This window comes from Ceratina calcarata, unplaced genomic scaffold, assembly GCF_001652005.2.
Source record: "Ceratina calcarata isolate Rehan_Ccalc_2016 unplaced genomic scaffold, ASM165200v1 scaffold78.2, whole genome shotgun sequence".
NCBI lineage: Eukaryota > Metazoa > Arthropoda > Insecta > Hymenoptera > Apidae > Ceratina > Ceratina calcarata.
In genome coordinates this window covers 547,550-565,416 of record NW_017179105.1, presented here as the reverse complement: position 1 = coordinate 565,416, position 17,867 = coordinate 547,550, and the positions used below count along the sequence as shown (strand labels likewise).

The window sequence follows — 17,867 nt, the reverse complement described above, 5'->3', positions numbered from 1 at the left end:
AATATCCTCGAAATTTTTTATGTAATTATTCGTACAACCAAATGTATCAAAGATTTTCTCAACTAGTAAACAAATTATAGGACGGTCTTCCGACGTGATAACACGAGACGACTTGTCACGTGTTCGAAAATAATTAACTGGGTCTGTGGCTATATTTCAAACTACGTATATACACTGGTGCGAGTTTCAAAGAATAATACCGCTGGCACCGTTTAACAGAGGAGAAACGTAAATCTCTCTGTCTTTATTAAACCCGGGTCGACCCGTTTTTCAACGTGCGAGGGCACCGATAGAGCTTACTACGCGAGATTAACTGCACTGCGTTTAATTAGTAATTACTTAACTTAACAATAGTAACTCCAAGCACCGTTCGTCTGTACCTGAAATTGAGTCAGTAACAAGAATGGTCTCGTTCGATCTCATCCATTTGAAAGATGATATCAGGCTTAATCGCAATTCTCAATAAAATGCTCTTCATTTTAGAAGAAATCGTGAAATTCTGTATCTCGTTCTCTCATGTCTTGTTACGGACTGGATTAAACTAAACGTTTGGTCGTTTATTTGGTTTCTGGCAGCTCTGATTTTGATCGAGGAACGATCGCTCGAACCCTTGGGAGAAGGGAAACACTTCCAAACTGCATTTATTAACGAAAAATGGAGATCGTCAAGATCGCCATGATTCCTGGCAAAAGTAGCGTCGCACACGTCGACGAGGCGTCGTTGTAGAATCCGCTTCCGTAGACTTGCAGGCCGGCAGTCTCGATGCTCCGCTTGCAGTAATCTCCATCTGCAATTTAACGATTGTTGGACGTAATACCGACTCTCGACGTTACCTCGATATGACTATCACACGATAAATCTACGTGCGACTCTATGATAAGTTACTCCGCGTGAGAAATCGTGTCGGTGTTAATAGAGAGAATGAAATAAATAACCAGGTGAAGTGATATGATTACACGGCGTGTTAACGTAATAAGATATAGCGGAATTAATTGCTTAGAATTGGCGAACTTCTCGAAGGATCAAGGAGAACGGAGATCGATGGATCGTTAAGAGCCAGGAAACGGGTTCTGAAATCCCATGATCCAGATTGAAACGCGCAAAAAATAAAGGAAAGTAAAGGGAACGGGCCGTTTTCGCTTTCGAATCGTCGTAGCTTCGATTTTCTATATACTTAAGTACATTCTGATACGGGGTAGGTAATACATTAAATGTCGCAATATACGTTGCATTAAATCGATCGGTAAAGGAAAGAAAGGGAGAGAATAAAAAAAGAGGAAAGGACGTAGAAATTATACAATACAACTCTTTCTCCTGCTCGTAACGCTCGAGTCACGTACATCTCGCACTTTCCATCGCGATTCTCGGAAGCGACCCATTTTTCCTCGCCCGATGAAACCTGATTTTTCTCTTTCCTCGATTAAATCGCTCAGCGATTTTTTCCTTTTAAGCTCGTCGAATTCTCTAACGGTGACGTCCACCGCGGGAAGACCGCGTGAACATGCACACGTGCGCTCAAATCGACGTGAGCAAACGAGAGTGGAATCGTCGAACGTGTCTCACGATTCTGCCTCTCTCTTCTTCTTCTTGTTACTTACGAGCACCATGCTCGCGTTTAACCGTTCCGTGCAACGCGTTTCGCAATACCCAGTCCCACGGGGCCAGATCCGTGGGCCGTTTAACACATTTGCATCATTAGTTTATACAAGCACAGTTTCTCCAGTATTAATATATGAATTATTGTATCGATCGTTACGTTGTATCGAACATCGAATTAAGCATCACAGCAATTATTGTACGATTCATTTTTGCTATAACATTGATGGCAGTGCACGATGGAAATGGTTAAACGCGGAAATAAGGCAGCATCTCTAAGCTCGAGACGATATGAAAGGGACCGTGCGTTCTGCGTGGAATTAATGATGGAGGAGCCGAGGCTTTCATGGTTTAATGGCCAGTGGTCAGCCAGATGGGCGATCAATCAGTCCGGTTAGATAATCCTCTGGGCAATTAATTATCGTTTATCAGTAAAGTATCTCATTGCTATTCTCATTCTGCCGTTCTTCTCCGTAAATTGCAGGCTTACGTAACGTTTTGCAAATTTGGTAAGATCTAGTTTTGTGGAAGATTCTAAGCAGCCTAATAATTTCACCGTCCCGACTCGTAATTCAGTGGAGTGTCGTCACACGATGAATATTTGTAGCGCTTAGAGTACCGGTAACTGGCACGTGGGAACTGCAACCTTCAATCTGTTACGGTAGGAAATTGCATAATTTGTAACAAGTTACGATGAAAGGCGTCCCGACGTATGCACCGGTCCTGCCTCGCACGGTTCCTTGTTTTCATCGATGCTGAAAAAGTCGCGGACGCGGAACCGCCGGTAAAAATCGACTCGAGTGACATAAGAAAACGGAAGGGCGGATCGATCTTAATTAACCATCTTCGGGTCTCTCCTAATTAAGATCACCGTATCGAATGACAGTTCTATCAAACTATCTATCAGTTTGCGTAACGATTCAAGTTGATCGCTTAACGCAACGTGCTCTCCAATTAGTTCACGAGATTTTAGATAAAGTTGAATATTAGCCAAACAGATAAAACGGACTTTCTTAATCAGACATTTACATGCTTCTTACGTTTGCTCGAGCATTGTCTTTAATAGCTGATTCAAAAAGCCTATTACACCTCTTGTTAATCTGATCCGAACAAATACTGACAGGTATTATGCGTAGTATGTCAATACTCGTTTCGGGTTATATAAGAAACGTTCGAGATATAATGCTTTTTTTTCTCTTTGCTCAGTCTGCTCGGCACGCGTGAACGGGTGGTGAAAGGGTTATAAAGGCAGCGGGGTTAAAATAAGAGCAAACGGGGGAACGACTTTCTCACCGTAAGACCAACCGACGACGTCACCGGTCCTCAGGTTCTCCGTTCTCAGCCAGTCTTCGAGAGGCCTGAAGTACTCGCGCAGAGCGGATGCGTCCAATCTGTCCTCGCCGATGGCTTCTCGAAGAGTCTCTTGCCACGGTAGCGACGATCCCCTCTCCATTATTTTTCTGCTCACAAAACAGAACGTATCCAGAATTCTCCGAGTCAAACATTGGCGTCTTAAATATGTGCATATTTTAATTTACAAATTATATGTTGAAATGAAACAACGATGCAAGAATAAATCATGTTAAGATCATTTTTATTGCATTCCTATGTCTACGATTTTTCTACTGATTTTCATCTGAGTTTTCTATACAAAACGTGAGCTAATGTTCCCAGGAGCGAATCACGAGCGTGCTTAGATAATTCGTGCGTCGTTAGGCTTGAACAAGTCCTTTCCAGTCGCCCGTTGCGACAGAGTACAATGAAAAAGCCGGGGAAAAATTTTTCGCTGATGGAATTGGAACGAGAGAAAAATAAAGACGCGTAACGAGCCTCTCTTTAAGCAACGTGTCGTTAATTAGCCTATCTTTGGCAATCGACCGTTCGGCCGCGGTTTCTGATTTCACAGTGGGTGTGTCACAACTCGTATGAGTTACGAGCTCGAAATTGATTCTGTCCGCTAACGATCCGAGATGAAAATGCGAGCGAGACTTGTCTTTTAGAACGATGATTCGATGCATTTAAAACACTGACTTAAAACGGTGATTTAACACGGAATGTAAAAAGAATGTGTCAGAAATCCTATCGCAAGAATCAGTGAGTAATGGAGGTATACTGTTAATTAAAATAATGAACGAGATTTCGCTTGAACTTGATTGGCCTTTCTAGTGTTAATTTGTAGGTTGATCGGTCGCATGATTGAATCGCGGTCGATCGTGACGTGGCTGTAATAAGGTTCGAGTCATAATCTCGTTGAATTGGTACCGGAGATAATGCTTTGATCCTGGTTAGCTACTCCCACGCGGCCGCTGTCAGTTGCCATGAGCATTATCAAGAAAACAACATTACTTTTAAGATAGCATCTAGAGGAAATTACATTCGTATTATTTTCTTATACATTAAATTGATCTCAGCTCCTTAAGATATTGCATAAAGTAACTTGTTTCCATTCACGTCTCACTCAATCGAAAAATAATCTTGAATAATGAGATCGACGATAAAACGACGATCACATTTTCTAGACGAGAGTCAAATATAATTAAGGATGTATTGGCTATACAGTCAATCCCAAAAGTTTATGTACTTTAGAAACGCAGTTTTTAAAAAGAAATCAGATGTCGGAAGAACAATGCTAATAATAGACAACAAAAAAAAATTTTCGATTTCTCCGAGATTTTTCCAAGGGGTACCTCTTTAATTTCTTTCAAATTTTCGTTTTTGACCAATAACTCCCAAACCGTTGAATATACGGAAAAATTGCATATGACTGACATATGATTATTAGCATTGTTCTTTCGACGTCTGATTTCTTTTTAATTATAGGAAATGCGTTTTTCTAAGGTGTATACACATAATATATACATAAACTTTTGGGATTGACTGTATAACCAATACATCCTTAAGGAACTTCGTTATGTGGCTTTTTCACTGTTATTCGAGCTTATTCTACCACCTTCCCCTCGCTTTCTTGTTTCCGGAGGAAAACGATACATCTCGCGCTTGATGTCTGTTCACGTCGGCGACGTGACAATGTAGTTTTGTTACGTAAATCGGAACTTAATATCAGAAATTTTTTCTGAGTTCAGATTTCCATGAACGCAAATTACTGATAGACTAGACCCGATTGTGTCTGAATCTTGCATAAGAGGGTGTTCGACGATTCCCATACTCGGTAACTAGAACCCAATGAGCTGTTGAAAAATCAACACCGCGTTTCAGGAACCGCAGAGTTTGCGTAATTAGAAGATTATAGAGTATTATGCTGAATTCTTATCGAACTACATTCGCACCTTTCTACCGCAGTTATCAATCAGATACGCGTTCGTGGCTGCGGTGAATTTGCAAAGTAAACAAATAATTGGTGAAAATCGGTGAGAGTGAAACGTCAGGGTGTGATATAACGACATTTTGGAAAGTAATTCGGATGCAGGCCGCGCCGTCTCGTTTCCGGCTCGCGTGGGAATCGACCGGACGAGCAAAAACATTTCGGTATGCCTCCGATGCAATTTATATCGGTCTCACAATTTCCGGTGTCAGCGAAATCGCCACTTTCCTGCCTCGATATTTCGCAAACCGGGATGCTGAACGACCGAACACCACCGTGCCTACCGCCGTCTTGCCACGACTGACCTTATCTACTTATGGGAAAATTCAACCAATCGCGGAGAACTGTTCGCTGTTTAATAGAAATCACAACGTTCCTGATGCGAATTATAAAAATGTTTAGCCGTTCACTGATATCTACTATAAACGGAACTTCGTTACACAATTTAATATTAAGTATAGAAAGTTATTTTATGATTCATGAAATCTATTCGACAGAAATATTCTCGGTGATAAGATAAAATATTAAACTGATATTTAATAAATAAAATTATGATATGTTGCATAATTTAATTTGTGTTAATTTTATATATGTAACGATTAAGAGGGTCGAGGAACATGGAATTACAGTCGTGTCAGTAATCATTAAGTGAACACGAAGAACGCTCTCGTGTCTTCAGAGTCTAAGAATCCTGTGTTGCCATAGTGATATTGATCCTTCGAAAATTTACGAAGGGTCCAGCATAATTCAGAGTCTCTACGTAGTTTCCTTCGAAATCCAACCTCTGTACAACTGTCTCAAAGAACAAAGCTTAATCGTAATAAAATAAAATAAAATCTCCGTGATTTTTGCATGTTTTCTCAACAAGGGTCTAGAGGTGAACTTTATTTAAAATAGAATACTAATGGGAGTAGATAGTTGCATTGTCTCTTGAGCATCACGAATCCGCAGCAGAATGATTTACGTGCTGCCTCCTGCACGGTAGAATCGAGTCACGAATTCTAGGTTCTACGTTTTAAGGGTGATCCCGACACTGCTTGTGGGAAACGCGTGTCATTTGGCTAAAGGAGTCGAGTTTTGCAGCATAGGTGCCATTTGCTATTTATGACCTTGACAGATCCACGATAGGAACAATTGTTCGCTATTATTATCGGAAAATGCTTGACGTTTCTTCACTTTCGTAACTGTAGCCAATCATCGAACGAGCCTCGACGATTTGCATGAATTTCAATCGATTCCTGAGCTTAATTGGCCCGAGGAAACCGCTGCACTCGAGTCACTGCGGGCTGATTGTACAAAGCGTAATGGAAATTAGATCGTTTGCAATTTCTCTTTTCATAATGGAAAATATCATTTCCAGACAGGTTCTACTACGTAATACACTTGGCATATTACGTCCAACTTACAATGTGTAAAACCCATATCTTTCAATCAGAATATAAAAGTTCTAATCAGGAACGAACTAACAATAACAACAACAACACTAGATTCTATTTAGAGAACGAATGAACAGGAGAAGAATTGAAACTTTTACTAGAATATTTTCCTCTCATGGTTTCTTGGCCTTCCCCTCGGCTCGCCTCGGGCGAGAGTAAAGTTACACGGCCTCGTAAAACGGAAGTGCAACGCGCGATGTAACAAGCCGCGGCGTTTCCTCGTGTACGCGACACACGCAGCTTTTTACGCAGTCGCTTTCGTAACGTGGCTGCAACGCGAGAGCTCGAGATCGTCCTTCGATTACAGGAAGTCAGGTCTTTAGACGGTAGCTGATTCCGACCGATCGACAATAAAAGAGAAAACTGATCAAATTTTCATTAAGTAATTATTTGAAATAAAAACTGCAATATATTGTACAAACTGGTAAATGATAAATGATACTGGAACCTGATAGATATTGGTTATAAATAATTGTGCTCGAGGATTAAGTAAACTGTTTCATCTAATAATTGAAAGTGGAACGCGGGACGGATTAATCAACTTCAATCAGAGTTCGATTGAAGGATGTACCAATTGAATTTGGAAAAATGTGAGATTCGTTACGGACAAGCGTCTTGCGAAATGTTTGAAAAACCGAGATTTTTATAAACGTTCCGATTGGGCAATGACGCTGAAATTTCCCAATATAACCGAGTATAAGGAGATAATTTCCTCACGTCAGAAATCAAGCACAGATCCTCCCAAGCGATAGAAAACGATTTATTATTGTGGACTACCCGTTCTGACGGGTGCATCACGCTTAATTGCTCGTTTCTTCGGGTTACTTCACCCGTTCCATTATGGAATAAAGAACACTGGTCTGCCACGCGCCGTTGCCTGATTCTACTGATACTCTCAACTTTCAAATTAGGTCGTTCTCAGCCCCTTGCATTTTACATTGGCCATTTCTATTTTTATATATAATATATCTTGTGTCAATTATTACGTATTGTTATATACGTAAGACTTGAAGATATTTATAGCTGGCAGATTTATTTCGAAAAAATGGTACGTGATGTCGTTTTGATCAAACGAAATCTCGTTACAGCATCGTGAATTCCAGTTAAATCGATGGTCGCACGCGTGGATATGATATAAAGGGTTGTCGAATTTGCCGGATAACCGTATCCCTCTCGTTGACCTAGATCACGTTGAAAATTGTCAAGGGATTGGATCGGCATGATATCTTCCGGTACACGTGCTTTGTATTCGCATCGGATTGTTGAAACTTTTCCAAGGGACCTTGAAAGTATCGCCGATTTCGTATCAATCTCGCCCAACCATCTGGACTCTATTCCACTTTTGATACTTATCAAATATCTAACATAGATAAATTGATATTTATCCGTTAATGAAATCTTTTATCAAGACTGATCAAACATTGAAGAGTATCTGTCAAGCTTTAAGTATGACAGAGATTTCATAAATCAATATATGCTTTACCACTAGAAGTACCGGCGAGTGACTACCGGAGAGGTAAAAATGATTTGTTCTTCAAATTAATAAGTCATTTAAAAAAAGACATAGCAATTTTTACGTATCTGTATCTGAAATGAAAACTTAATAGACGATCTTTAATATATGATAAAAATTTTGCTTCGTTCAATGAAAGATTGACGACGAAGAACGTAAAAGGTGTGGAATATTTTTTACGCCCACCAGGTAGACGCATCGTGGGTCCGTTGCGAATCGCGAATGATTTACATACGTCGCGTTGGTTGCGTTACGTGCTTAATCGGACTTTCCTCGGGGCCTGAGGCCGTGGCATCAACAAAAATTCGTCGCCATTTATAATAAATGTCCCGCCCGCTAGTTTCACGGTGAAAGCAGCTCGTGTAATTGAAATTACCGATTACTAAACTGTGAACTTTATGCAATTTTCACGGGGCGTGGAAACATTTGACACCTCGGACTCGTAAACAAGTTGTCGAGCCCTGATGGAAGCTTCCTATAGGTCAATTGAATCATTAATATGCACTTATTTACGAAAAAAAAATTGATTACTGGTAATTCTAGTTTTGTAAGTCAAGGATGAGGTCGTTAAGAAAATTCCTCGAAACAGAATTTATGTATCAATACGGCTCGCTCCACCTTTTAGCGAATGCATAAGAATTTTAATTAGTGATCAGAATTTCAATTTAACTAAATATCATTTTACGACGGGACACAAAAACTAGACGGTTTATCTGGATTCGATGCGTCTCGGGACCAGCAGATTTATACAATCGTCTCCAGATTTTTTGGAAACGCACCGGTGGACCCCGACTTTTATTAGAATAAAATTTATTCAGGGTTAATACAACGGATTGCGACATCGTGTATCATCGCGAACCTAATATCTCGAAATTGGAGAACCAAGCCGATAATGTCAGATACGTGACGATTTTTTGACTCTCACGAGAATTTTCGCAATCGGTCACGTAACCGAGCTTAACAAAATCGTGTCACTACCATCCGGATGAGAATTCTTATCTGATTATCAAATCAGTCAGAGACCGAAGATGTCCTAACGATCCTACAAAACAACACTTGTAGCAAAATATACGTGAACTTGATTAGCTAGAAATATTATATCATGATTATTTAAGAGACTGGAAGTTGGCAGCCAAAAACTGGGTAAACCTTGAATTCCAACCAGGTCAAAATGTCAGAATTCTATGCAGGTTCGCATGCCATCCGCCTGAATTGATAATTTTCTTATTCGGGAACCGATGCATCAACGTTAAACATCATGGAATATTCATAAACCGGCCGATCGGTTTGGCAGTCACCTTGGAATAAAATAGTGGAATTTTCGACGACAAAATCCAATTCTTAATTTTATTTGAATTCTAGAGAATCGAAAAACAGAACCATTTTTTATGCGTCTTCTTCGAAGGGACACGACATTTTTTAACTGCAACGTCTATAAGAATCAAACTTTGGATCGTCCCTCCCACGGTTCTTAACGTTGCAGAATTTACAACCAAACTCGTTACGAGTCGATGAATAAACATCGCCTTTCGTAACGATGCCGGTAAAAAAAAAAAAAAAAAAATAGTTGACGTCCCCAGGTAAGAGGGATAAGTAGTGAATTGATAGTTCTACGTCAAATTCAGGAATGCATGCAAAGTTTTGCTTAATTAGCCGGACTAAATATAGCCACGGTTTGCCGTTGATTCTGATTTATTCACGATAAATTTTAACTTTCTCAAAACTCAATTCACTTCATGGAAGTAACGTTAATATAACGAAAGCAAGCCATGTCGCGTGGCGAAACTTGGGATTCAGGACCACATCAAACTCTCACGAAGTAAAACAAGTAAAGTATTCCGAATCGACGTACCCATCATCGTGGAAGCTACGCGGAGAGAAAGCGACGCGGGTTCCGCGAACCGGAAACTTCATCGATTATTTAATCGTTATGACCTTATCGACTTTCCGTGGACGAGGCCGTACTATCAGCTACCACTGACAATAAGTTTTTGATCAACCGTGACACAGAGTATGTAATAAAATAACGATAAAAAGTTGTAATCTTTAAAATTCCATTACATCGTAGTTCGAGTTCTTATTTGATGTCATATCTCTGCATTGATCAAAAGCTTCGTGCCAGGGATGGTGTTTGAAAGATCATTTAGAACAGCCTTCGTGCTCGCGCCTCAATCTCGTTAGTTATGTTCACGCTTTACGACACTAGCTCGGCCTTTGCCAGGACAAAGCGGTGCTCGCCCTCTTTTTTCTGGAAAACTGCATTTATCATTTCGTTGGGAAAGCTATTCGTTCACAAAGTAACAAGTGACTGATTAACTTCATAATTATCTGATCAGCAATCCAATTCCAAGCAAGAATCAACAGTTTTACGAAGTGCATGAAGATTATAATGATTATTCATCATTATGAAAGTGATAATAAATCAGACACTAAGAGAAAACGTGATTTTCATTTGTGTGTCATGTCAATTTATATCATACCGCTTTCATAATAGGTAATTGTGATTTACTTTAAATTACAGATGGATTTTAATAATGTAGCTAGGACTCACCCTAGAATTGCGCCAGCTCGAGGACTCCTGTAGAAGTCGCATCTATGCAACGGCCTCCTGGGATCGTCGAGGCTCCTCTGTCCAGCTGCTTCGCATAACGCGCGATACAGTTGAAACTGAAGCACGCCGGCCACGAAATTTCTGTGAAATATGAGAGAAAGCGAGTTAAAGCGAGCTCGATTTCCCTATGTATAGGACCCTGTTTGTAAACGTGTCAATCCTTGATCGTCACAAATATCTCATCCGAATTCCAATGATATAATTTACACGTATTTCATTTCAGTGATATCGCAACTAAATGTACACTGTCAACAAAATAAACAGAACGTCAAGCAAACTTTCATGTCCCGAATTGTTTACTCCTAGTAAAAGCTATGAGATTTCGTAAAGCGAATCTTGGAAACTGTTAAAATCGTGCGACGATTAATTAGCGAAGCGTTTAATGACCCGAACGCTGGTTTTGCGAACCTTGAACAGACTGGGTCTCAAGGCCAGTGTCAACGAGGTCTAGGAATCGTCTCGTTGTTCTCGAGTGAAAGAGACAAAGCGAGAGGTCGCCGTTACATCGACGTCTCTTCATCGACGACCTTTACGTAACAGACGCGGGTCTATCCTCCGCGGTTCGCCGTCGCCGTCGTCTACTTTCCAACGAAAACGGGCCTCAGAAATACCTCTTACCATCGCGAAAGTGTGGAATTTCGCCCGACAACCTGGATCATCTCGGCTCGGTTTCATAACGCAATTACCGTTTTACGACTCGGATTTCGGATTCGCTTTCGCGTGACAACTCACTATTTCCAGATGATCCGTCTTACGAAAATATCGGACTATTTTACATGGTTTCTTGTTGATTTCCGAAAAGGCCTCAAAGAGCGTTTCTCCTTTCTCTTAAACACGATCGGTGTTGATACTTTTTGTTTCAGACTGCCTAGTCTAAAGAATATGACGAAACTGATTTCAGACCATCTATACTTATAAATCGATTATAAATGAAGAAATCTAATACTGCCTAATCCTTCCTATCTAAATCACATTATTTTATTTATTAATTATTTTATAGAAAAATGTGCGGTTTAGTTATAAAAATAACAGTTATATGAAAACTGCTGATATCATTTGACCAAGAGTGGCTATCGCGATCGGATCACGGGTATTGATCGGACGAAGGTGAAATTGGTTACGTAGTACGCATACACCGGCGAATTTTATCGACTGACCTTTGCATTCTGCCCACGTGGCTAGTCGATAGTAATCGAAGACTCCTATCCGCGGTCCAAGGCGAGGAAAACGACTTTACCGTAATTGAATCCAAGGAAACGAACCACGCTGTGAATGGCAGTGAGTGTGATTCATGGATTCGCGTGGTCGATTCCAAAGGGGAAATCGAAGATCAATATTGACGAGAAGACTTTTAAACGTCGTTGAGAAAAAGAAGATCACAGTTGCACAGGGAGTCAGTAAATTAATTCGCGATCCGAGTATCCGGGGAGTTTGTTATCGATGATTGATTAAACGTTTAAGAACCGGTCTCCGCGTTTAGACTATCAATTTCGTGTGCCGATCGCATTTACGCACTCGGATCGCAGCATCTCGTTACGCAATGACTTAACGAACCTCTCGCAAGCTTATATTAAGCCTGCATTATTCGCTTCTAATAACTAGATCATAGATCCTTATCCGTTTAAAAGAAATTTAATGGAACTGGAATGTACAGGATACGTGCAAAGTAACATACTCAACGCATTATGCAATTCGAGTAAAAGTGTTGAAACCCCCAAGCGCTATTAACTGTTTTCATTTAACTATTTTAAAACAAATTTTAATTAGATTTTCTTGGTAGTACTAAAAACGTGATTTAGCATAAAGATCCGCGACATAGGCGCGTGTAAGAAAACGGAACTGGTGCCTGGCTGGCTAAGAGTGGGAAATCGTGACGTAGAACCAGCGTGTCTCATGAAAGGGAGTAATGGTTGCACCCACGAGATTGGCGGCGGATAAATCCTCGCGGGTGAACACTTACGTCGGGGACCGGTGTCCACGTAACCGTTGCTCGCGAGAGGAAGGACGAAAACGGAACGGCAAGGGAGAAAGGGAAGAGGATCGTGGCTGCTGCGCCGATCCGATTTATTCCGTATCGCCGACGGCCATGTCCGGCTTGCAGGATAACAAGAATCGAATATCGATTGCAAAATTTTCAGCACCCCGGGTCATACGGGCTTCGACCTTTCGCCTTGCGAAATCCGATCATCGATTTCGAATCAATGATCTCCTTTCGAAGTCTTTCAGCTGATGTACAGATTACAGGGGCAAATTGATTGAGAGAAGTTGATCGAACGAATATTCTAACCCTTTGTTACATAGAAAAAGTATCGATAGACATTTTCAACTACCATATTTGTTAGACTACTAGCATATCCTCGTAACGACGATGATTTTATCATTTGAATCGAAAGAACGCAGACTGAAGAGAAAGAGGCGAGTGTCGAAAAGAGGAAGGCGCGTAGGGTACGTCAGGTGTGCGGAACGAACTTGCGGATGGTTCGGTATCGTCGTAACGGGCAGGGATACGACCGACGACAGTGGGGGTCCCTAACCGATACGCGAAGATAGAAAACGAAACTGTTGTGAAAAAAGTGGAGAGGAGGTTTTCGAGAGGCGTGGAGGGAGGGAGTCGTGTGTCTCCCGCAGGGGAGTGGTAGTCGATCGTGGCGAACAAAGAGGTGTAACGTGGGGGGTTACGGCGTGTCGGGCCCGGGTGGCGAAGGCGAAAGTATGCCGCGTATATAAGGCGACGAACCGGCGGCAATCAGCATCCAGTTCACTTCTGGACGCACCTGGAATATCTCGAGAAGAAAAATGAGAATTCTGGTACGTGGTACGAGTGAAACCAGGCGAGGGGATATAACGTAATTCGCGTCGGGTTCAGTGACGAGACCAGAAAGACTCGTTCGTCGTTACGTCGGTTCTAGTGAGCGATTTCTACCGAGGGAGTGCCGGTTTCCTCAAGGGAAGTCGGTTTCCCTTCCTGAGAATCGCTCGTAGTAAAATCCGTACGAGTGATCTTCTATCCAAATTTGACAAATTCCGAGTATCAAAATTCAGTAACCGTCGTCTTCTGGTCTAGAAGCTCGAAATTGTGCTCGATTCGTTTTCAACCGGTTCCCACTTGCTTTCGTTTTCAAATAGTAATCCGGCTTTCTACTAATTGTGGTTTTGTAGGTTTACACAACGGCGATAGCCCTGCTGGCTTCGGCCACATGGGCCGAGGAGGCCGCCAAGTCTGAGAAAGCGAGCGCCCTCGAAGAGGACAAATCGACGAAGAAGCAAGAGAAGCGTGGCTTGTTGGGTCTCGGCTACGGCTACAGCTACGACGGCGGTTACGATATTGGATCTGGTGGACACGGTGGTCTAGAACTGGGCGGCGGTTACGGTTACGGTGGGTACGAAGGTGGACACGAGCACATAAAGACCGTGACCGTCGTGAAGAACGTCCCCGTGCCGTATCCCGTTGAGAAGCACGTGCCGTATCCCGTTGAGAAGCACGTACCCTACCCAGTGAAGGTTCCAGTACCACAACCATACCCAGTGGAGAAACCCTACCCGGTGAAGGTCCTCGTCAAGGTACCGGTACACGTACCCCAACCGTACCCCGTGGAGAAGAAAGTCCCGTACCCGGTTCACGTGCCCGTCGACCGTCCATACCCGGTCAAAGTTCTGGTGCCGCAGCCCTACCCCGTGGAGAAGCACGTCCCCTACCCAGTGAAGGTTCCGGTCCCGCAACCGTACCCGGTTGAGAAGCCAGTCCCGTACCCAGTCAAAGTTCCGGTCCACGTACCAGCGCCCTACCCGGTGGAGAAATTGGTCCCAGTGAAGGTCCCCGTCGATCGTCCTATTCACGTGCCGGTGCTGAAACCCTACCCGGTGCATGTCGAGAAGCACGTGCCCTACCCCGTCGAGAAGCCAGTGCCGGTTCCAGTCAAAGTACCCGTCGACAGACCGTACCCGGTACCAGTCGAGAAGCCAGTAGCCTACCCGGTGAAGGTGCCGGTCCCGCAACCGTACCCGGTCGAGAAGCCGGTGCCGTATCCAGTAGACAGGCCCGTGCCCGTCGAGGTTAAGGTACCGGTCGACAGACCGTATCCCGTCCACATCGACAGGCCGGTGCCCTACCCGGTCGACAAGCCATATCCGGTCGCAGTAAAAGTGCCCGTGGCGGTTCCGGTGCATCAGGAGTACCACCACGGATACAGTAACGGCTGGGAGGGTGGCCACGGTTATCATTAAGCTCGTTCCACGGTCGTACCGGTTTGATTGCCGGTCGAAGATCGATCGATCGGACGGTAATCGGTGACTAGACCATACCAATGCCCAAAAACGATCGAGCAGGTATTTTAGGTAAAAGCGAACAAACAGGGGAGAGAAGGTACGGTGGCACGCGTCGATCCGCGCACACGAGTCGTATTCTTATAGCTGGATCGCAGGAGGAGTTCCGGTAAGAAAAAGAACGCGTCGCTTCGCAGAGGCCGGTCCCTCCGAGGTCGATCGTATCGAGAAACGCGACGCGCGCCACGACTAGGAACCAACCGAGAAGGGTCAGAGCCTGTCTTTTTACCGAACTTCGCTAGAAAAGTAAAAAGGAACACGTCGACAACATCAGCTCGCTTATCTCACCTACTTTTTTCTACCATAGCAAAATACATGTATTTTTGTACGAATTATAAATAGTAATTATGTAAAAAACAAGTTGCATCTTTCATTTCCGTTTCCTCACGATATCCTGATCGCGTCACAGTAATTCGATGATTGCCCGCTTTCCAACCGGACCATCGACTATGTCCCGTAACGATCCTAGAAGCAATTCCATGTTCCGCCTGTTGTTCCACGACTCGCCGATTTCACAAGGTTGTGGAAAACCTTCGTTTACGACCGACTGCTTCGCAATCGGACAACAAGGGAAAATTGATCAGTTTCACTTTCTACTCGAAACTTTCCTGCTCAGCAGGACTAGCCATGCATGTACCCATTTTTACGTCACGTGTGCATCGTACGTTTCGGAATTCGTAAAATCACGGTTAACACCTCGTGCGCTTTGCGTTACATTTGCTCGGCCATTTTTGTCAAGAGCATCGAATGATCTAAGAAAATCAGCAATTGTTCCGAGGAACGAGAGATCAGATTCATTTTTACGTGACAGAACGAATGGTCGAGTCGCGACCCAATTCTCGAACGCCCCTTTACCAAATCGATGCTCTTGACCGCAGTTTTCGCCTCTGCGCTTTTCAACCCACTCAGAGAACAGAACTCGTGGAAGGCGCGATTCTATGATTCTTTCAAACACGTAGTACGTTCTATTATTAGAAACTCGATCTCGACTTCGAATCCAATTCGAGTCGCGAACATTGAAGAACAAAAGTAAAGCTTACTATTCAAAAGACTTGCCTCTATAGAGAATGCACGAGGTCAGTATTTGAATCTGATTAAAATTGTATTTTTAAGAATTGTAGAAACAGAATGTACTTTTGCGTTTGATGTTCGCGTCGAGGGAAAGCGATCATCGAGACACCGGAAACTTTAGCAACGACGCGCAAACAGCCTTCAATTAGCTTGGTTGCGCGTTCGTTAAGCAACCGGGGGTGGATTCTTCGACTATATTACTAACAATTTCGATTGGTGACCACGTAACGACTGTGTCCACATTATGGATTTTAATTAGCGCCCGCGGCTTCGTTACGATCTTCAATTGACGTCGCCTGTGCCCACAGAAGCCGGCGAACCGTAACGAGAAATCACGCCTTCGTTTAATTCTTCTGCAGCCAACCGGTTCTGTCCACTGGACTCGCTATTTATGTCACCAAATGAATATATCAAATGTGCATATCAAATGTACAATGAAAATATTAAACAAACAAGTCGAGTAAACAAAATCAATTTTTAATTAATCATTCTCATGTTACCATGTTTTAATTTTTTATAATTAAAACTCAATGTGTAAAAATAATGGAATAAGTAAAAATGCGATGAAAAATGATTTTGCGTTCCGGAGTAAACGACGGAATTCGCTTGTGCGCTTCGACCCACTTCGACCGTGCCCAGGCACTTGACTCACGATTCGCAGAGTTCGTGCTCGTCCGTCGAAGCCGACAATTGTTGCGCAATCGGACTCCGCACGCGACTGCGATCGAGGCTGAAAGTGAGAGAGGCCTCCCTTCGAAAGATCGTCATGGGAGAGAAACTCGAGGCGCCTTTGTGTCCGGCCGGAACGGACCCATTCCCTTTACGCGACACTTCCATACATTATCGATGAGAATATTCCATAATATTTTATGTAACGAATTTCGACTATACGACTTTCTGTATTGTTCTTTCGAGTAGAAATCGTGTCTGATCAATGCTACTCTTATACCCCTTAAATACTCACACTATATTTTCTACATCCTTATATGATCTCGTTATGTTCTTGAATAAAGATAATGAAGAAGATATGTCTATCGAGATACTACTAAAAAGTGGCAGTGAGTTCTTTGTAGCTGACAGCTAGAGATACAATTTTTGCTTGAAACATTTTCCGCTAGCGTCGATAGTTAACGAGTGTTTGGCAAAAAATGAAAGAACAGTATTTTGGACATTGCATAGGACCTTTCTTATATTAGACAACTGGAGCTACAGCTTTTTATAATACATTTTTCGGTGGTCTGTCTAATACGGTATCATTTCCCTTCGGCTTTAAATACACACGAATGTGCCTGTTAGGTCTTCTATAATTTTTTCGTCACGCGTAGTTAAGTTCAATGGTTAAGATCTTTCCGTTTCATACCTTTTTGTTCTGTCTACGAAATAATTAATTGTAAAATTGCAAAGACTGTTTGAATTTAAGTCCAGCAGCGCTGTTTACGTAGCTCGGTACTTTCACGAAGGCAAACTCAGAACAAGCGTCGATAAGGAATGCATGGGATGTGTACAACGCCTGGTACACACTTTACATACATCACCGAGGAGAGATTACTAAAGAGTGGCAACGCCTGTGTTAACGCGCGGCCCGAAAAAAGGGCCCAAGAGGGCTCGAACCGGCAAGATAGATTTATGAAAACCCACAGAATGACTGTTCCGGAGTATACCGACTTTCAGGCTCACCGATGCCGGTGCCGATGCTTTTTTCCAGCACGATAGGTAATAGGTAACCGTAGAACGTTGATATTATCAACGTTATACTTGATTCGAGATTAGTATTTCGGAAAGAGAATAACTATCATTTTCAAATTTTGTCACACTTGTATTACTTTATTTTCATTAGTGCACACCATATTTTGCATTTGAAGTAAGAATAAAAGTAATTGACATTTAATATCTTAATGAATATCAGTGTTTAATTGAGATTAGTTTCTGAATTAATATTCGGAAAATCGGAAGTCATTGGAAATTGTAGTTCTTCATTTGTTAGCGTATCCAAGT

At 42.5% G+C, this 17,867-nt stretch overlaps 2 protein-coding genes across 2 annotated transcripts in view; one reads left to right on the top strand and one right to left on the bottom strand.

Moving 5' to 3' along the window:
* Nucleotides 1–6: 6 nt before the first annotated feature.
* Nucleotides 7–17,867, bottom strand: part of Ance-3 (angiotensin-converting enzyme Ance-3) — a 38,546-nt gene continuing 20,685 nt past the window's right edge. Inside the window, exons 11-13 of the mRNA XM_018034273.2 lie at nt 10,419–10,559; nt 2,890–3,056; nt 7–787 (exon numbers count right to left, since the gene is read on the bottom strand). Of these exons, the coding sequence (XP_017889762.1) occupies nt 645–787; nt 2,890–3,056; nt 10,419–10,559 (451 nt within the window). The 3' untranslated portion in view covers nt 7–644. The remainder of the gene's footprint in view (nt 788–2,889; nt 3,057–10,418; nt 10,560–17,867) is intronic.
* LOC108630783 (proline-rich protein 4) lies at nt 13,176–15,161 on the top strand. The gene is made up of 2 exons (XM_018034275.2): nt 13,176–13,286; nt 13,638–15,161. Exons 1-2 carry the CDS (start codon nt 13,275–13,277, stop codon nt 14,700–14,702), a joined length of 1,077 nt encoding a protein of 358 aa, XP_017889764.1. The 5' UTR covers nt 13,176–13,274; the 3' UTR covers nt 14,703–15,161.